General features: G+C 48.0%; 1 protein-coding gene across 1 annotated transcript in view; it reads left to right on the top strand.

Annotated features, from left to right (window-relative positions):
* The window catches only part of Csmd1 (CUB and Sushi multiple domains 1), a 1,328,246-nt gene that overhangs the window by 1,114,584 nt on the left and 194,288 nt on the right, over positions 1 to 19,374 (top strand). Inside the window, exons 28-31 of the mRNA XM_077109222.1 lie at positions 1,872 to 2,010; positions 4,946 to 5,133; positions 9,962 to 10,156; positions 16,889 to 17,005. Coding sequence (XP_076965337.1) covers positions 1,872 to 2,010; positions 4,946 to 5,133; positions 9,962 to 10,156; positions 16,889 to 17,005 — 639 coding nt within the window. The remainder of the gene's footprint in view (positions 1 to 1,871; positions 2,011 to 4,945; positions 5,134 to 9,961; positions 10,157 to 16,888; positions 17,006 to 19,374) is intronic.

Genomic DNA, 19,374 nt, shown 5'->3' with positions numbered 1-19,374 from the left:
CTACAATCTGCTTGAGAATGTGAAACGGACTGACCCGTGAGGGAGGCGGGATGGTGAGGCGCTGTGCGCACCACTGAAGGCCACTCTGCTCCAGTGCTCTCGAGGGAGCTGTGGTTGTGCAGTGCACAGCAGCCCAGACCCTCTGTCCCCGTGGAGCTGGGCACAGTGCTGGCCATGGTGCTCTGTGGGCCCAGGAGATGTGAGAGCTCTGCTTAGACCCTCAGTCCCTGGCTTGTGGCCAGGGACTTCCTTGGACTCCTGTGAGCCCAGCCCTGTTCCAGCTCAGGCCCAGGCTCAGGAGCCTTACAAGATCCTTTGGTTTTTTTCAAGTGGAGTAATGACCTATCAATGAAACCATCGTTTAAAAGTCTTTGACCTGTTTTTAAATTAGGAAAGTAATTTTTCCTTCCGTTTACAGGTTTTTAAGCTCAAGGAAGAAAATATTAAAAAGCAATACCTCTATGAGTTAATCTCTTCCAGGAAATATATCATTTCACATTGACTTAAAAATGAAATCGTGGAGTTTGACTATCTTCCCAACTATAGTTTTTTTCTTGATTCATGTCTTCATTACCTAATTTTGAGCAGCAACTAAATAGCGTGTCCCTCAGCCAAAAGCTCACACCATACTTCCTGTCTTGACCATCCATAGCAAGGATGCAGGCAATTGACCGCTCTCCTATGATGTCGGAAGCTGGACCTGCAGACACACACCTAGAGAGCATGTAGCAGAGAGTTAACAGACATGGTGGACCGATTTCACAATTTCCTTATGTACCTAGTGACCCACTTAAAGTGCTTTTAGATGACAGAGTCCTGCATGGCTCTTCTGAAGTTGAAGGTTTTGCTTTCAGCATGAGACTCTTGTGTGTTTTCACTCGTCTGGGGCAGAGACATGGCCTCTCCTGGCAGCCTGCACCCTGTGAACCAGTTTGTTTTGATTAGATTGAGTTTGCAACAAAACATACTGGGTTTAGTTGGGTTTCTTCTCTTGAAACACTGTCTTCAGGAATATTAAGTAATTGAAGACCCACAAAGTCTTCTTTCCTTTCTTTTTTTCTGAAAACAATCACCAGAGGGCATTTTCTTTTCTAGTTAATTTTTTTTCCTAAACTTATTAAAAAGCCCTGTGGTTCTGGGATGCTGTGGTCTAGCTGGAGTGGAGTCCTAGAACAACTTGGTGAGAAGTCACTGTGTTTAACAGGAAAACCCCTAACCCGTGCTCACAGAGGTGTCCACACTGTGTACTAGCAAACAAACTGAGGTGTTTTAGCATTGTCATGTAACAGTGTCTTCCAGTGCATGAAATAATCCTAAACATTTCAGATTCAACAATATAAAGTGGCCCTCCTTCTAACCACAGTGAGTTTATGTCATGAGTGCTTTACTAACATGAAGGTGAACACCTCACAACTGAAGACTGACAAAGGAGCTCAATCTATCATTATCCACGAAGTGTTCCTTTTAATAGGATATTCTAAGCACTATGATAAAATATTTTTAAGAGTCAGTGTTCTGCTCCTGTTCATTGTGTGTCCTAGGTGACATTGTGTGTGTGTGTCCCTAAGGGTTGTGCACATAGATGTTGGTGACAGGGGGATCAAGGAGTTGGTCCAATCCAAAATTATAGGAAGAAACTTGTAATTGCCAGAAGTTCTAAAATTCTCCCTAAAAATGAGATGGGGCATTATGTAAAATTTATTAACATGAAAAACATACCTCTGGCTCTGAAATGTCAGGGGTGGGTGGGAACGCACCGTGTCTGCTGGGAGTGAGCCTGTGAGGCTTTGTCAGAGGGCCTGAGCGGTCCCCTGCACTCTGCCACCTCTCTTCTGACCCTAACTCGCCCTCTGTGACTTCTGTTCTGCCAGCGGCGTGTGGCGGCAACCTGACGGGCCCTGCAGGAGTCATCCTGTCCCCTAACTACCCTCAGCCATACCCTCCCGGGAAGGAGTGTGACTGGCGAGTGAAGGTGAACCCGGACTTCGTCATCGCCTTGATATTCAAAAGGTACGGCTCAGCAGAGCGCCTCTGCTCAGTGGGTTTTCAAACACCACACCTGAGTTACCTCCCTGAGCCTTCAGAGTGTCCACCTCTGCACCTGGGCTGCCTTGGTTTTGTCTGCACGTGCTTGGTTGGGCCGCAGGGTGACGGGCTGCAAAGGCTTGCTCTGCTGGGTGGCACTCCGTGGGCCAGGCACACCTCTAAGCGCAGCTCATCGGCTGCGTGACCATTCCACCCTGAGGCCTGCACTCACAGGACATTCAGAAAGAGTCGACTATGGCAGGTGCTTTGGGATAATTCTAGCCAGAGCCTCCTGCTTCTCTAGTGTACACTTTCCGTGGCTGATGATCCCAAAGGCAGCACATTGCTGTCATGCAGAGGGTTAGGAGTGGACGAGCTTTGAAAAGGGAAGCTCCCCAGACCTTAGTTGCTGGGAGTTTGAATTGTTAGGTATTGGTTTGAAAAATAGGTCCTTCCTGCTGTACTAGATGACAAAAGTTCAAGCACTATTAATATTTTATAGGTTCTACAATATGCTATCTTATATACACAGTACACCACAGTTCAATTTTATTGACTCCCAAGATCTCCTCCAGTGTTCCACTTTGGTCTTTGAATTGGATGAATGTGATGCTTTTCAAGGTAACCTCTGCAGTGGACTGTCCCGCTGGCCGCTCAGAGGTCCAGGGCCCAGTGGTCTAATCCTATGTCTCCATCTGCCTGGGAGCAAGCTTTCTTTTTAGGCTCTGTGCATTGACATTCAGGCCTCTCTGTGATTTCCCTCCTCCACTTTCTCCTGATGAGATCCAAGTCAGTGTAATATGAAGGATCTGTGATTCTGAATCTCAAGCAGTGGATAAGCCATCATTTCTGGAATTTTCTAAAACTACTACAAATTTTCCAAATGAAGAATACGTTTATGACACTCAACTAAACACACAAAACCAGTGACCGTTTATGGCTATGTCATTGGGTATATGTGTTTTAAAAGGCTGAATTCTAGTAATGCCCTCATTGAAACCAGTTCCAGTGCCAGGAGATTAAGAGTACAGTAGAATCCAAGGCCAGCTGGGAGAGAGGGAGCCTCCTTCAGGAATCTCCCATCTTCCATTGCTGACCCATTGTCCAAGTTCCCAAAGTGCACCTCATGGGAGGGCTCATGAGGCAGTTGTATCAGCCAAGTTTTTCAGTGTTGCAGGGGTCTCTGTAGCAAGTCTTCTGCAGAAGGCCCCGACATCTCTTCCAACTCTTCCTAGAGATCGTTACCTGATCCTGCAACTTCTCCCATCTGAACGTTTGTGTGGGCTGGGGTGGACCCTAATGGCTGTACCTGTGGGGTAGGGAGGTGAAAGCCAGATCCTGGGTAGGATCAGAGGTGCTTAAGGGCCCAACAGGAGGCTGCCCCCGGCTTTCTCAGACTTGAAAGGACTCACAGGCCTTGTAGGTGTGTTCACTGTCACAGGTAGAAACAAGATCTTCAAGGGAACCATGATTAATTGAATTTTCAACTCTAGGCTTCTATGCATGAGCTACACCATGTCTAAAATGAGATACCAGAAGAAATTTGCTTTCTGAGTTGTGTGTCTGATTGTATTTTCAGTGCACAGCAAATAATCTATAGTAATAATTGGCTTTGCCAAACATTGGGGATGGAACATGGCCAGATTCTAATAACATCCTTGCAAAATACTCTGAAAAAAAAATATTATCCCAATAAAATTCTCCTTGGTCTATACAGTTCCCATTAGCCTCCTAAATTTAGTAACTCTGATGGTTTACTCCTTCATTTCTGACTTCACTGAACTTGCAAATAAACAGACTAAGAAAGCGGGTACAGCTTGCTCCAGACACTGTGTTCAGGGCCTCCCACTGACAGGAGTGAAGCACAGCCCAGACCTGCAGGGGTGGTGAGATGCAGGGCGGGCGGGGCAGAGCCCTGCTGTTCCCAGACCTCTATGCTTCAGGAAGAAACTCATGATGTGGGAGGGACTTCCTGTCCTGGCTCTTTTCTTGACTCTACAGACAAAAGAGAGCCCTGTGAGGTGACCACAGAGAAACCCTGGCGTCTCTGTCTCAGATACCAGAAATTCCTGTGACAGGAGAGTGGTTGAATTAAGTCCTGGATGTGAGAGGAGAGGAGAAGGGCAGGCTGGCCTGCGTGATGACCTGCCCCCAGTGGCTCCTTCTGATTGGCTGATTGAGTCCAACCAGCTCGTAACACCTGGCCAGCCTCAGACTCCCATTCCAGAGTGCCCATGGCCCAGGCTCCCAGCCTGTGCCAGGCTCACCCCTCAGCAGCCTGCCCTGGACGCTTCAGTGAAAGCTCATTCCCTATGTCAGTCTGTGGGGACTGGCTGTATGTCGGCTTTGGAGAAGGGGAGAGTCAAAACCAAGAGCAGGGTCTGGGAGGCAGGAAGGGAGGGAGAGCCGGAGCTGGACTAGTCGGGCGTTGACACTCCATACCTGAATGTTCATGCTCTGCCCTGGTGGGACTGTCAAGATCGGCCCATTTGTCTAAGGAAAGAGAGACAATCACATTTTTTAAAATTAAACAAAAAGCAGTTTCAAAACTGTAAAAATATATAGTAAGGCCAAAGATATATTCACATAAAACCCAAATATTAGTAGGAATTCACTCCTTCTGAGCCTACTTCTTTCAAATCGCATCTCATGAGCCAATTCAGGACCTGGGCAAGGGTGTCACACCATGGTTACTATGATGCATCTCTCTTAGCCATCTTCAAAATTGTGCAAAATACCAAAAGTATTCACTACCATTGGAAATGCCATTTTAACAGCTTTGCTCATTATTACATGTCACTTTTTGATTTCCCTAATTATTAAAATCATTATACAAAAGCAAACAAAGTTGCCTGGTCCTCTCCTGGAAGACAAGGTGTCCTTGTCTGGGGACCGGGGTAACCGGGTTCTGTCCTTTCAGTTTCAACATGGAGCCCAGCTACGACTTCCTGCATGTCTACGAAGGCGAGGACTCCAACAGTCCTCTCATCGGAAGCTTCCAGGGCTCTCAAGCCCCGGACAGGATCGAGAGCAGTGGGAACAGCCTTTTCCTGGCATTTCGGAGCGACGCTTCTGTGGGCCTGTCCGGGTTTGCCATTGAGTTCAAAGGTACGAGGTGGGCTGAACTGGCGGGGCGCTGGCCTGTGACCGACTTGGTTTAGTTGTGCCCTTCCCCCACGAGCTCTTCATGTCTGTCCAGCCTGTGCTGTCACCAGGTCCCTCCTCTGTCCTCTCTCTAGTGGAGACAAAACTCCAGAGACACGTTTCTGCCTGGGCTGAGAGAAACCAAGATGGGAAAATATTTTCCAAGTTCACAGCTGTTTAAAAATAAAGGATGGTTTACATCTTCAGTAATTTGATGAGTTGATGATTTCATCAGCAGATATCTTCTGATGTGTTTCTTAAGGATGACTCAATTTTACTACATCGTATTACCACAGTTTCATCTCAGCTTCTTTCACTGTGACCAGCCGCTGCCTGCCTGGTCTTGCCCGGGGGCCTTCTGGTTTTGTGAGGAGCTCTGGCCCTGGGCAGGGTACTGTGCTCTGGCTGTGGGGTCAGTGGCCCACTTTCGGTCCACCATGCCCTGCCATTGACATCCACCTGCACTGAGCATTTTACCTTTGAACCCACGAAAAAAATATTATTTTTTCCAATCTATTTCTCATGTAAACAAAGAAAATGTGAGGTATGATGCCAAGAATTAGAGAAGACAATTTGCTAAAATATTAGTTTATCATACTGCTTTATCAAAAATTTAATAGAAATATTTATTAAAACTTCTTGAATTCCATTCATAGGTGGAATTATAAAGGAAAACAGGATACATTTCAATTCTGTTACTTCTTTAATGGGTTCATTTTTTTCTTGATTTTAAATAGAAAATTAATCTCTTTTCCCCAAAACATAAAAATCTTATAAGTCTTCATTAAAATGTACAATAAAAAATTACAGGATTTAGCAATCAGAGGAGGGCTTGTGCCTTTCAGATAGAAACTGTCACTTTTATGAACTACTGTGACACCACTCATTTACCACACCGTCAGAAAGTTCTCGTGTTAACAGGAATTCTCTAAAACGCACCTCACCAGGTGTGTCTGTTCTACTGAAGCCCAAAACAAAGCAAAACCAAGGAGCAAGACAAACCTGCATCCAAATGCAGAAAGCATGTTGCTCGCTGCCTGCTCAGACGCCTGCTCTTCTCCCAGCGTTCCTGGGGAAGCCCGTCGAGGGCTGAATGGGGAAATGGCCCATGAGCAACATACACGCAACCTTCTGAGGGATTGGGTAAGCAGCTCAGCCACCTGAGGGAGGCCTGTAGCTCTTAGTATTTAAAAAGTTCTTCTATAGAGTCCAAGAAAAACAAAAGAATCCCAGGAAAGCAATGCCACCGTACCTCACCAGCCAAGAGCGTTACTGCCATCCGAAGGCAGGCGGGACCCAGGGCACAGGGCAGCGGCACTCAGGGACACTAGTGGGACCTGGCACGCTCCATCCACTTGGCCCCCAGAACAGGAAGACGCACAAGTGTTCCTGAGCAGAGCAGACAAGGACAGCAGCAGGACACTCATGTTATGAAGTCATCCAATTAGGAAACGTGGCATGTGGTAAGCAGAGAGGGCCAGTGAGTTATCTCCGAGCGTCCTGAACTGACAGCTGGGTAAAAGGAACCAAAAGATGAGATGCCACTCATTTGTAAAAAAGCCACCATCAGATCTCAAAATCACAGGCACAAAGTGGCAAGCTGTGTAAGTGAAGCTTCACCAAACAGCCAGCCAAGCTACAAGAGATTTACAGCAAAATATGATCAAATGGATGAAAAGGCTGTGGATACATACTGATGGACAGGCACTGAACACTTTCACTCTTTTAAAGGAGAAAAAATGTAATCAAGATTAATGCTTGTAATCACTAGATGCTCAGCACCTTTTGTTGGTAACCGATCAAACAACAGAGATGGGAATGGCTTTTACCTGTGTAGAGTTCTATTTTTTCCTCCCTTAATTTCTTAAAGGTTCTGTGTTTTTCATGGCATTTAAGGCTGCTACTAAGAGTCATGAACATGTCAGCCGCCATTGAAATGTACAAATAGGTTTTCAAGGAAGCGTTGTTCAGAGAGCCCTGGTCCCCACGTGCTTGGCAGGAGACTAACAGCAAAACAGGTGTAAAAAAGTCAAATGGAGACAGGAGACAGGTGCAGAGGCAAAGTGGCAGAATAGCAGAAAGGCAGCAAGCCCCTGGTCCAAGCTACCAGTCTTATTTATATCAGCAGGTCACCTTAGGTCACTGGCATTAGTAGTGCATTATGGTTCATGGTGTCACCAGGCAGGTTACAGAGTTAGCAACATTAGGCAGCTTATTCCTCAGTTACATAGCACAGTTGCAATGTGCAGTGTTCTCAAGAAGTTACTGTTACATGAACAGGTTCAGGCTCAGGGGAGCTTGGTGACACATTGTGGTTGTCTAACCAGAGAGTTCCTTTATTCCCAGGAGCTGAGTGCCTGAGATCAAGGTGGAGGTTAATAAGACTCTAGCACAGAGCCTCCTCATGCAGGGCACTGCCACAGCAGCTAGGTATTACACATGTGTTAGTTATCTTACTAGTTCCTGGGGAAAACTGCAGAACGTTCCAAGTGTGGAAAACAGAGTGCCTGCCCCGCTGCCCACCCGGGGAGGGCGTTTGCTCACAGAGGAGCGCTGTGCATTTCCACAGCCAGAGCCCTGACAGTGAAGCCCGCGGAGAAGCTTCACCACTGTGTCTGCATCATGGACCCAAATATGCAAATAAGCCTCACGTTGTTACATGTCAGAAATCACCGCGATAGATGGAATATTTAGCATGTTTAAAAGATGAAAATAAGAGATTGAGTGAACCATCGCAGTGAAATCTCTATTTGGCCGATGTTGAGCTATAGACTGTTAAAATACAACCACGGATACTGAATGAACCCAGCGAGGCAGCCCTCTTTGGCTTCCTGCAGGGCTTTCCAAGGTGTGGGAATGTTGTTTTCTGTTCTCCTCCACTGCACACTGTCCACTCCTAGGAGATGTGCTGGGCAGCCTAACTGCTCTGTGCACACCTGAGACAGGTTGCAGTGTGGACTTGGTCCAAGACCCACATGTGGAATTGCCGGAAATGGTGGAGAGTGATAGATCATCAATAAGAAGAAATAACAGAAGCAAATCAATATTGATCCTGGTTAAAAAAAAAAAAAAGACTTTCACTCTTCCTTTACATTTCCCAGAGATGATTACATTTGTTTGATTTTCTATAATGAATAAAGGGATTGCTGTTCATGGATTTTTACAGAGAGTAAGATTGACAATCCAAAAGGAAAAGAGCCAAAACACTTATTCTGTCTACTTTGAAGCTACCCTCGAGCCTAGCCTGATAATAATCTCATTACTCCCGCACACATCCTCTCTGTCTCTGCCCCAGAGATTTTCATGACTTGAAGCTAGAAAGTGAAGTGTGACTTCTGTCTTGGCACTGAAAGGCCAGTCAGGCTGCACTCCCTGGGCTGCTAGACTCACTGGGAACTTGACAAGGGCATGAAGAACGTGCCTTTGTACGCCAACAGAAGCTGTTCAAATGCTGAAATCACATAGGACACATATATGTGGATTTAGTGACATCTTGGATGGTCTGTTGAAATAGATAGTTTAAAATCTTGTGACAACTAGAAGATAACTGAAGTGGCCTGCAGAGCCAAGAACTGAGAAGAAAGAGCTGTCTGGGGTGGACATTTGGCAATGCCCATGATTGGCTGCGTTGTCGGTGCCTATTGAGCGTCCCTGTAAGAGGGTCTCACGGCATTTCCGCCTTAGCCTGTCTCCGGCGTTGATGGCACGCATGCCCCGGGTGCCCTTTCCCACACTCCATGTCCCCTTGTCCTTCCCTGGTGGTGCCACTGCTCAGTGCAGTCAGAACCAAATGTCTCACTAAGAGGCTCCAAGCTGGACAGGTCTCTGCAGGGTGCTTTGTGGAAGTTAACCTGACTTTGCGAACTTCAGATCCCCGCAGCCCTCACCTCGCCGAGGTGTGGTGAAGACGACCACTGGGCGTTTAACCACCCAGTCGACAGGTGATCACGGACCTCGAGAAGGCTCAGCAGTTTCCACAGTTAATATGAAGCCGTGGGGGGTGATGGCAGGCCAGACACCACGTTTGACCCTTACCAGTCAGGAAATGTGTTTTTCCTGCTATGACAGACAGTTGCCTGTTAGGACTAACAATGCAGAGAACAACAGAGGAATCCAGACATCCTTCCGGGCTTGGGTTCAGCATCTCCATCATCATGGGCAGAAAGTGCTCTTGACTCTGTGAATGATGCCATTTTCCTTTTGGGAAACCAGTTTTCCCATCTCCTCCTACACGTGTGGGGTGATTACGTGTGGGTGTGAGCTGTTCGAAGGTCAGAAAACGAACCTCAATTTTTCCTGAATCAGTTTATGTGGTTCAGTACAAAAATCCACAGCCAAAAAAGGTAAATGTATAAAAAAGACAAAACTGTATCTTTTTACCTAGATGAAAGTAATTTAATATTAATTCTGTAGTAAAATGTGGTTTTAAAAAAGAAAATAGTTTTGGGGCTGGGGTTGTGGCTCAGCAGTAGAGTGCTCACCTCATGCGTGCGAGACTCTGGGTTTGATTCTCAGCACCACATAAAAATAAATAAGTGTAATAAAGGTATTGTGTCCAACGACAACTAAAATAAAAAAAAATAAAACAAGAATATAGTTTACTAAAAAGGAATTTTCCTACTTTTTACTATGAGTGGGTCAAGTTAGTCATTAGGCAACTGATAAATATTTCTGAAAAATTTTTAGGCAGGGCATTGTGTGACCCCTAAACGAAATAAGCAAATGACGAACCAAAGGACGTGGAAGAATGGGGACAGCTCTCTCATGGACTGTGCTTTTGCTTCCTCTGCAGAGAAGCCCCGGGAAGCTTGTTTTGACCCTGGGAACATAATGAATGGAACGAGAATAGGAACGGACTTCAAACTGGGCTCCACCGTCACCTACCAGTGCGACTCTGGGTACAAGATTGTGGACCCCTCGTCCATCACGTGTGTGATCGGGGCCGACGGAAAGCCCTCCTGGGACCGCGTGCTGCCCTCCTGCAATGGTAGGTCTGGACGGGCTCTCTTGCAGAAGGCCGCGCTCTGCCTCGCGGAGCCTCACCTAAACGGCTTCACGCTGCAGTGCTGTCTGTCCTCCGCCAGGGAGGAAGCTCAGCCGAGGGCCAGCAGCCGGCTCCTGACAGTCCTTGACGGCTCCATCTAACCCACACATCAGCCGTCCCCAGGGATTGCCAGAGAGGGGATTTTTTTTTTTCTTTTACTCAGGTATTTTGATACTTTTAACTTGTTTTTGCATATTTTAGACCTAACCCTGCTCCACACAAGAAGTACAAATTAGCATTTTCTAGGTGTTTCTACATTTTTCTAGGTGTTTCTGGGTTAGCTGATTAGACAGATGGATAGTATTTAAAGAGGTCCAGGGAAATGGAGGGCGAGGGGCAGAGAAGGAAATTTTTAAAATACATACATCATTGGAACAGATATGAAATTTCCCCAAAGCATAATGACTTTGTAATTCCCTATTTAGAGATAAAATTAACAAAATCATCTTGTGAAAGTGAGATCAGCCTTTAAGATGAATCAAAGCTAAACTCTCGTGACAGAGGTCAGACAGCCCTGGGGGTGGCCTCCAGGTGCTGGCTGCTCTGCATCTCCTCTAGGTAGCTTCATCGGAGGCCCCCGGGCAAGACCTGCTCGTGCTGTGGACACAGTCTGCAGATGTTGATTAAGAAAATAGGGCAGGGGTCCAGCTCAGTGTGGGGCACTTGCCCAGCACGCCTGAGGCCCTGGGTTGCTTCTGTTAAGTAAATAAATAAAAACCTAGAGGCCGAAGCTCGTGGTCTCCCCATTACTTTAGGACATAATCTAAACCTGTGCAGGAGACGTATTTCCTCTAGTCAGCCTTGCAATTCCACTAGCATCGACTCACAGATAGGCATTTAAGAATTGTGTTTGTAAAAAACCCAAACCAGCAAACACAGCCCGCCCTGTTCTGTTCTGCTGTCTCTGTTTCATCCATCGTCCTTCCGAGAGCCTCCACGAAGGCCCCGTGTCCACCAGCACCAGAGGCCGCGTGGGCTAAGAACTGAGTGCGTGGTGCTAGGGTCAAAGAAGACCTCAACAAGATGACCCTCCCCGTTCTTACCTGTGAACCACAGGGACACCTTCCAGGGGTCAGGAGGAGGGTGAAGGTGAAGGTCCTGAGTGAGAGGGCATCCCTGGCCCCTGCTGTGAGGGGCCTGCAGTGCACCCTCTGCTGCCCACTCTTCCTGGCTCCCAAGGAGGCTCTGTGTGCTCCCTGCTGAGCGTGGCACCCACTGGGACTCCCCAGGATTTTGCCTGCGGGGACGAGTGTTGGGGAGATAGCAGTGGAAGTGAAATGAAGGAAAGATGCTGGATTTTGTGAAGTTTGCACACTAATAACAAATATTAAGGGAATTTACTTTGTGCTAAATCCAAATGAAATTTTAATTTCCAGGCAATGGTGGCAGGTCAGCAGAGGATAAAATGGGACCGGGAAGAACAGGGAAGTCCCCCTGGAGCCTCCGTCTGTGATCAGATGTTGAGGTAGAGGTCGCCTCTGTTTTCCAAGTCTGAAGTCCCGTGAGGTCAGGCCTGTTTCTTAGTCATGGATGCTCATGAAACACAGAACTCAGACTTCTGCTCATGGCCTTCCACTGCATCTAAGTAAAACTCCATATTCCCAGTCTTGAAAGCAGAGATGACGCCCACACGTGTGTGGGATCGCTCATGGAGAGTGGGGCGTTTTGCCCATGAGTCAGTGCTAGTGGTCACTCAGGTCAGCAGTTATGCTGGGGGCTTCTGCCACAGTTCAGGCCGTTAGCGGTTTCTGTATTATAAGGCACAGCCAGTGAATTCTGCACCAGCTTGCCTCAGATGCCTGGAACGATTTTTTTCATGATGATATTACTGATGGCCCGTGGTTTGTCCATTGAGGCTTGCTGTAGAAGTGGAACTGAACTTGAAGTAGCACAGAGCCCCTTTCTCGGTCAGGATGGCTCTCCTCTGCCAGAGTGGTCCCTGGTGTACTCAGCCGGACGAAATGGTCACTTCACATGGAAGATATACAGTTAACCGAATGGGTGGTTAGGTTTCATTTGACCACCTGTCACGAAAGCTGTGGCGATCTTTATTCACCTACAAAGCAGTTTAGCAGGTTAGTTGTCGAACGGGACACACGCATTTATTTTCATTCTGTGCTCACATTAATATAGAGTAAGAGAAGGGGCAGGTCTGCTTCCTACCTTAGCATAGGGAAAGAGACAGAATGGTTATTAAGAATCGACAAGCATTCTCTGCATGTTTTCTCAATTCCAGAAATCTTTGTGGCCTGTGGGATGCATTCTTTAATTGTAGTGATTTAAGTCTCAGGAAGGATGTCAGGCAGAAGCATATTTAGTGGTAAAGACAAAACACCGTTTTCTTCATTTCTTATTTGACTTTTTAGAACAGCAGTGCTCTTTTACTCAATCCTGGGACAAAGTGTTTGTAGCCATACCTTAAGAACTACATCAGAAAGTGTTCTTCAGAAGGATAAATTTCTAATATCTAAATATTTGGGCATCAAAATTTTGGCAAAGTGATTTTTTTTTTCCATTTTTCATTTACACATTTTCTCTAAAATTTGAAATAGGTTATTTATTACTCTTGAAGAGCGGTGGTTGCAAAATGATCTGCATGAGTGTTACATGCCTGGGCTAAAAGGAAATAAGTCTCCATTTTTTGTTTGTATTTATGTTCACAACTTTGGTCTATAAGCCTTTGAGAAAAAAAGAAGAGATTTTCCTGAAATAGCCAGTTTGGATTCACGTGATGAGATAGAGATGACTCTGAGTGGCACATCTACATGGAGGAGGGGGCTCCCAACACTTCCCCGGGTGCCTTCAGCTTTGGAGGCATCTTCCACCCCAGAGTGAAAATGATCTTTTTCTATTTAAAACTGCAATTTGGAATAATGAAGGCATTCTGAATCCCAGCATTGGCATGGAGGTGTGCTGAGCTCGCTCAGGTCTCTACCAACCTCTGGAGAAGGGACCAGCGCATACCTATGACTCGGCTATTTTTCTTCGACTTCTAGAATAGACTTAAAGCTTTCCAAGACACTGAAATACAAGGATTGGGGAAATTGGTGGACAAACCATTAACTCTCTTGAAAGTAATGAATGAGGTGTCTGAGCATTAGCAGTTGCATATTCTGAGTTTTATTAATGGTGGAGAATGTTCAGTTCATTAATAGGATTTAACTGTGCTGATTAACATTCAAAGGATTCAGTATGCTCTCATTTCTATTTTTTGAAAATTACCATATCAAGGAGAAGTGAGCTGCAGAAATATGGACTTCTGAACGGTCTGAGTCCTAGCCAGCCGAGGGGTGTGTAAGATGAGAAGAGAGTGGGGCTGCAGGAGGCAGGCGTCAGGGTGGCAGGCTGGCAGCGGGCACTGCACACCAGCCCTCCACATCAAACAGGAGGCGCGAGGAGCTGGAGACTTGGAAACTGAGCACCGCGTGACTGTGCTCTAGCTGGATGTGTGCTCTAGGATGCCGATGCACCCACACATGCGCACACAGATGGACACACACACATCCACACACATCCACACACACACACATAGATGCACCCATACACACACACACACACACAGATAAACCCCCCCATGCAGATGCACCCATACACACACACAGATACATCCCCCCACACAGATGTACTCATACACACACACACAGATATATTCATACACATACACACAGATACACCCATACACACACACAGATACACCCATACACACACAGATACACCCATACACACACAGAGATACACCTATACACACACACACAGATATACCCATACACACACAGAACACCCATACACACACAGAACAACCATACACACAGATAAACCTTACACACACAGATACACCCACACACAGAGATCCACCTACTGGAATAACTTTTGGTTTACAGTTAGCAGCTGGCATCTATGAGCAGCTTGGAGGGCTTGAGTCTACGCTCCTCAGGCCTGACAGGAAGGCCTGCAGGATGGGGTGTTCTGCTCTAGGGAGCCCTTAGTGAAACCACAGCCTCAGCACCTGTGGTCAGCGTGGCCAAGCTGCCAGGCCAGGAAACCCATAGTCAGGAGCTTCAGGGCATGAGACCCCTGACTCAGAAGGCCCCTCCCTTAGGGACAAAGACCCTTCCAGACAACAGCAATACTCAGAGCTTCCTCATAGTGCACTTACCATAGGCATAAGATGATTGACTTATGGATATTATCTTCCTTATGTATGATGGATGGGATGCCCCACCTGAGCCCTATAACAGTTGTATGCATTTCAAAAATAAATGAGCCACTGGGCATCAGCTGGGTCACCACCAGCCAGTTCTCATCAGCTCCCGGTGTCTGCGTGTTGACTCTGCATCTCTGCTTCCTGCGACTGAGGTAGCCAAGTGACTAATTGACCACACCAGTGACCAGAACGACTGCATCCACCCATACACACACACAGGTGCACACACACAGATCCACCCATACACACACACAGATGCACACACACAGATCCACCCATACACACACACAGATGCACACACACACAGATCCACCCATACACACACACAGATGCACACACGCACAGATCCACCCATACACACACACAGGTGCACACGCACAGATCCACCCATACACACACACAGGTGCACACGCACAGATCCACCCATACACACACACAGGTGCACACGCACAGATCCACCCATACACACACACAGGTGCACACGCACAGATCCACCCATACACACACACAGGTGCACACGCACAGATCCACCCATACACACACACAGGTGCACACGCACAGATCCACCCATACACACACACAGGTGCACACGCACAGATCCACCCATACACACACACAGGTGCACACGCACAGATCCACCCATACACACACACAGGTGCACACGCACAGATCCACCCATACACACACACAGGTGCACACGCACAGATCCACCCATACACACACACAGGTGCACACGCACAGATCCACCCATACACACACACAGGTGCACACGCACAGATCCACCCATACACACACACAGGTGCACACGCACAGATCCACCCATACACACACACAGGTGCACACGCACAGATCCACCCATACACACACACAGGTGCACACGCACAGATCCACCCATACACACACACAGGTGCACACGCACAGATCCACCCATACACACACACAGGTGCACACGCACAGATCCACCCATACACACACACAGGTGCACACGCACAGATCCACCCATACACACACACAGGTGCACACGCACAGATCCACCCATACACACACACAGATGCACACGCGCACAGATCCACCCATACACACACACAGATGCACACACACACAGATCCACCCATACACACACACAGGTGCACACACACAGATCCACCCATACACACACACAGGTGCACACACACAGATCCACCCATACACACACACAGATGCACACACACAGATCCACCCATACACACACACAGATGCACACACACACAGATCCACCCATACACACACACAGGTGCACACGCACAGATCCACCCATACACACACACAGATGCACACGCACAGATCCACCCATACACACACACAGATGCACACGCACAGATCCACCCATACACACACACAGATGCACACACACACAGATCCACCCATACACACACACAGATGCACACACACACAGATCCACCCATACACACACACAGGTGCACACGCACAGATCCACCCATACACACACACAGATGCACACGCACAGATCCACCCATACACACACACAGATGCACAGACACACAGATCCACCCATACACACACACAGATGCATACACACTCAGATCCACCCATACACACACACAGGTGCACACACACTCGGATACACCCATACACACAGCCACACCTATACACACAGATACACCCATACACACAGCCACACCTAAACACACAGATACACCCATACACACAGCCACTTCTATACATTCACACAGACTCCCACATGTACACATATACATACACACTGGCATATACACATACACAAATACGCACATGCACACACACATACACATGTATAATTCACACACCCATGTCGGCACACAGTGATACGTAGATGCCCACACCCATGTACACAGATACACAGAGATACATACATGTACACACTCCTACACACACCCATGTACACCAGAGGCACACCCACAGACACTGAGCTCTCTGTTGCTCGGCATCTTTCTTTCGGCCCCAGCTCTCTGGCTGTGTGTTCCTTGAGCTCCAAGGTGAACTTACAGAGGCCCCAGAAGCATTCCCCAGTGCTACCCTTCAGCTGCCTGTATGAAATGCAAAGTTAAAACAAACAGAGCCTGCAACGGAAAACGTGCCATTCTCTGAGTTTCACGTTAAGGAAGCTGAAGTGATTCGCATCTCTCATGGTGACAGGATGACTGGGATCAGCCGCGGTGTTTTGAGGAGCCTTTTAAAGGGATTAATCATTACTGTTGATCCGCTGTTTTATTATCACCTGCCTGGAAAGGTCTTGAGACCCCAGTAGATTCCCTCTAACGAGGCGTGCCTGGGTGGCCTGGCTCCCTTGGGGCTCCCTGCAGCGCAGGACCTGGGCGAGCGCTCGCTGCGCTCCACCCCCCCCCAGCAGCGTCTGCTCCCAGGACACCTTTCAGCTTCAGCTCTGTCGCTCACACTGTCCTGCATGTAACTCTGGGCTGTTCTCTTTCCAGCTCCATGCGGAGGCCAGTACACGGGGTCCGAAGGGGTGGTCCTGTCACCAAACTACCCGCACAACTACACAGCTGGCCAAATATGCCTCTACTCCATCACCGTGCCCAAGGAATTTGGTAAGAAAGCACGTTTCTCTCAGGGCTCATTTCCCAGGAGTCTGACCCACAACCCCAGAACCTGGCCAGGGGGTTCCTAGTGTTTCTGAGGAATCACTCTCTCCGCTGGCCGCCGGCTTGGGCAAGGGAGGCCTGCACAGCAGCCCTGCGGGGGGCAGGACACTTGCATCCCTGGGCACAGCGGGCAGGTCTGTTAGTGGGCAGGTGGGGCTGTGGTCTCCTCCTCACCTCAGCCTTGACCCTGCACTGAAGGGAAAGCTTCTTCATTCCCCCAAATGCTCCAATTCCTCCAGTTGCTTCACTCTTTCTACCTTTTACGCATCAAAGTGTCTTTATCAAATTGGAATACAGCAGTCAGTCTATGGTTGCAGTTATTATAAATTGTACCTCACATCGCAATGCAACAGTGATCTTGAACAGAAGAAAAGTCACATGCCCTACCCTGAATATTGATCATAAGGTCCCAACCTGAATAGTTCAGTAACACAAACATCCCACTCCATCAAATCAAAGCTTTAGTTTGGAGTGAAAGTGTTACATGAAATACTTAAGGAAAATCCCTACTGATTTTGACCTTTCCTACCCCTTACCTACTGTTTCCTGGGACATTCATCAACTGCTTCAGCAATTCCATACTTTGATAAGTGCCAGTGACACAGATATGAACGAAGTACTGCTCGTCTCCTGATGTGCTCCGTGCTGGGTGTGCACGGCGGGTGTTTGAACCAGGGGGTGACGTGTCGCTGACTGGGCAGGAAGGGCTGCCCACCTTGTGGTCAGCACAGGCCGCAAAGGGGAAGTGGCGTGTAGAACAGGTCCTCAGTGTGTCTGTGTTCACCCCAAGCAGCCCCAGGTATCCTTTGTAAAACCCAAGAGGATCATGTTAACATCTTGATAAACATTTACCCACTCCTTTGCCTACTCTGTGAAGTGTATGTGTTGAAGTCTGGCGTTTCAGGCCCTGGAGATGTGGGCTGCCACATTCTTCCCTGATCCACCAAGTGACAGCCAATTCAGACTGTCACCTCCAGAGTCTCGCTCATTATGGCCTACTTGTGAAAGGGTTTCCTTACAGTCCATCCTTGGGACACAGCAGAGAGGGGGTGCTCCTTCTCACTGGTGAAGCACTGTTTGAGTCAGCTTTCCAGCACTGTGACCAGAACTCCTGATGAGAACAGAGCAGAGGAGGAGAAGTTTGTTTGGCTCATGGCTTCAGAGGTGCCCTCCATGGCTTAAAAACGCCCCAGCTCCAGGCACAAGATGCAGCAAACATCATGGTGGAAGGATGTGGCCGGGAAAGCAGCTCTGCACATGGAACCAGAGAAACAGAGAGACTTCCCGCAGTGGCAAGCCCCAGGGACCCCCTCCTCCGGCCACACCCCACGTCTCTGGCCACACCCCACCTGTCCGGCCACAACCCACCTGTCCGGCCACAGCCTACCTGCCCACAGTTACCACCCAGTTAATGCTTCAGGTGGAGTGATCCATGATCAGGTCACACCTCTCATCATCTAATCATTTTACTTCTGAAAATTATCGCATAATCTGACACCTGAGCTTTGGGGGACACGGCATACCTTCCTGGGAAATGTGGACCTTCCCCACAGCTGGACACAGCCCTCCTGGGCCTGAGTCCCTGGAGCCCTGCTGTGCACTTGGTCCCTTGTGCACAGCTCTCTCAGCAGATGACTTCCTGGAGTGCACCTGCGTTGAGCCCCAGACTCTTAGGCTGGGCCCCGGAAGCCCTTAGAAGGAGTCCCCCAGAGGGAACGTGGCTCCTTGTGTGCACTCTGCGCCCTGCTTGCTGCAGTCCTGCCACCACATCAGCATTCTCTTCCTTCCTCTAAGTTCCTGCCATGAAGTGGATGTTTTGCTAAAGATTTCTTGAAGAAAAGTAGGAATTACGTGTAGATGGCTCACTTTTGTTCTGATTAAGACACCCAAGTATTCCACCACCAACATGATGAAAACAAAATTAATCTTGGAAATGGTGGGGCATGTGCTAGAAATGTAGGAAATCGTGACGTTCTCCCAGCTGTAGCCTCTGAACCCCGCACTTGCAGAGCACCTCGCTGGGGGAACTGCCTCCCGTCCACAGGCTTTCTCTGTGCTGCCTCCCAGGGAACTTAAAACTCTCCATTCACAAGGCACGTTACACAAGTGTGCCTACTCTTGACATACACAGCACTCAGGTGCGTGTGTAGACAGAGACATGCCTACTCCTGCAGGTAGATGGCCTCTTGTGTGCTCACTATCACAGAACCTGGACTCGCACAGCTAATGTGCGTCTCTACTCTTGCTCCAATGATCAGAATGACTGCCCAGCTTTCACATAAATAGGAAAAGGATGAGTTGCTATTGCTTGGAAA

Source organism: Callospermophilus lateralis, chromosome 4, assembly GCF_048772815.1.
Source record: "Callospermophilus lateralis isolate mCalLat2 chromosome 4, mCalLat2.hap1, whole genome shotgun sequence".
Classification (NCBI taxonomy): domain Eukaryota; kingdom Metazoa; phylum Chordata; class Mammalia; order Rodentia; family Sciuridae; genus Callospermophilus; species Callospermophilus lateralis.
The sequence above is the reverse complement of the archived record's forward strand: the minus strand, read 5'-3'. Positions and strand labels throughout refer to the sequence as shown.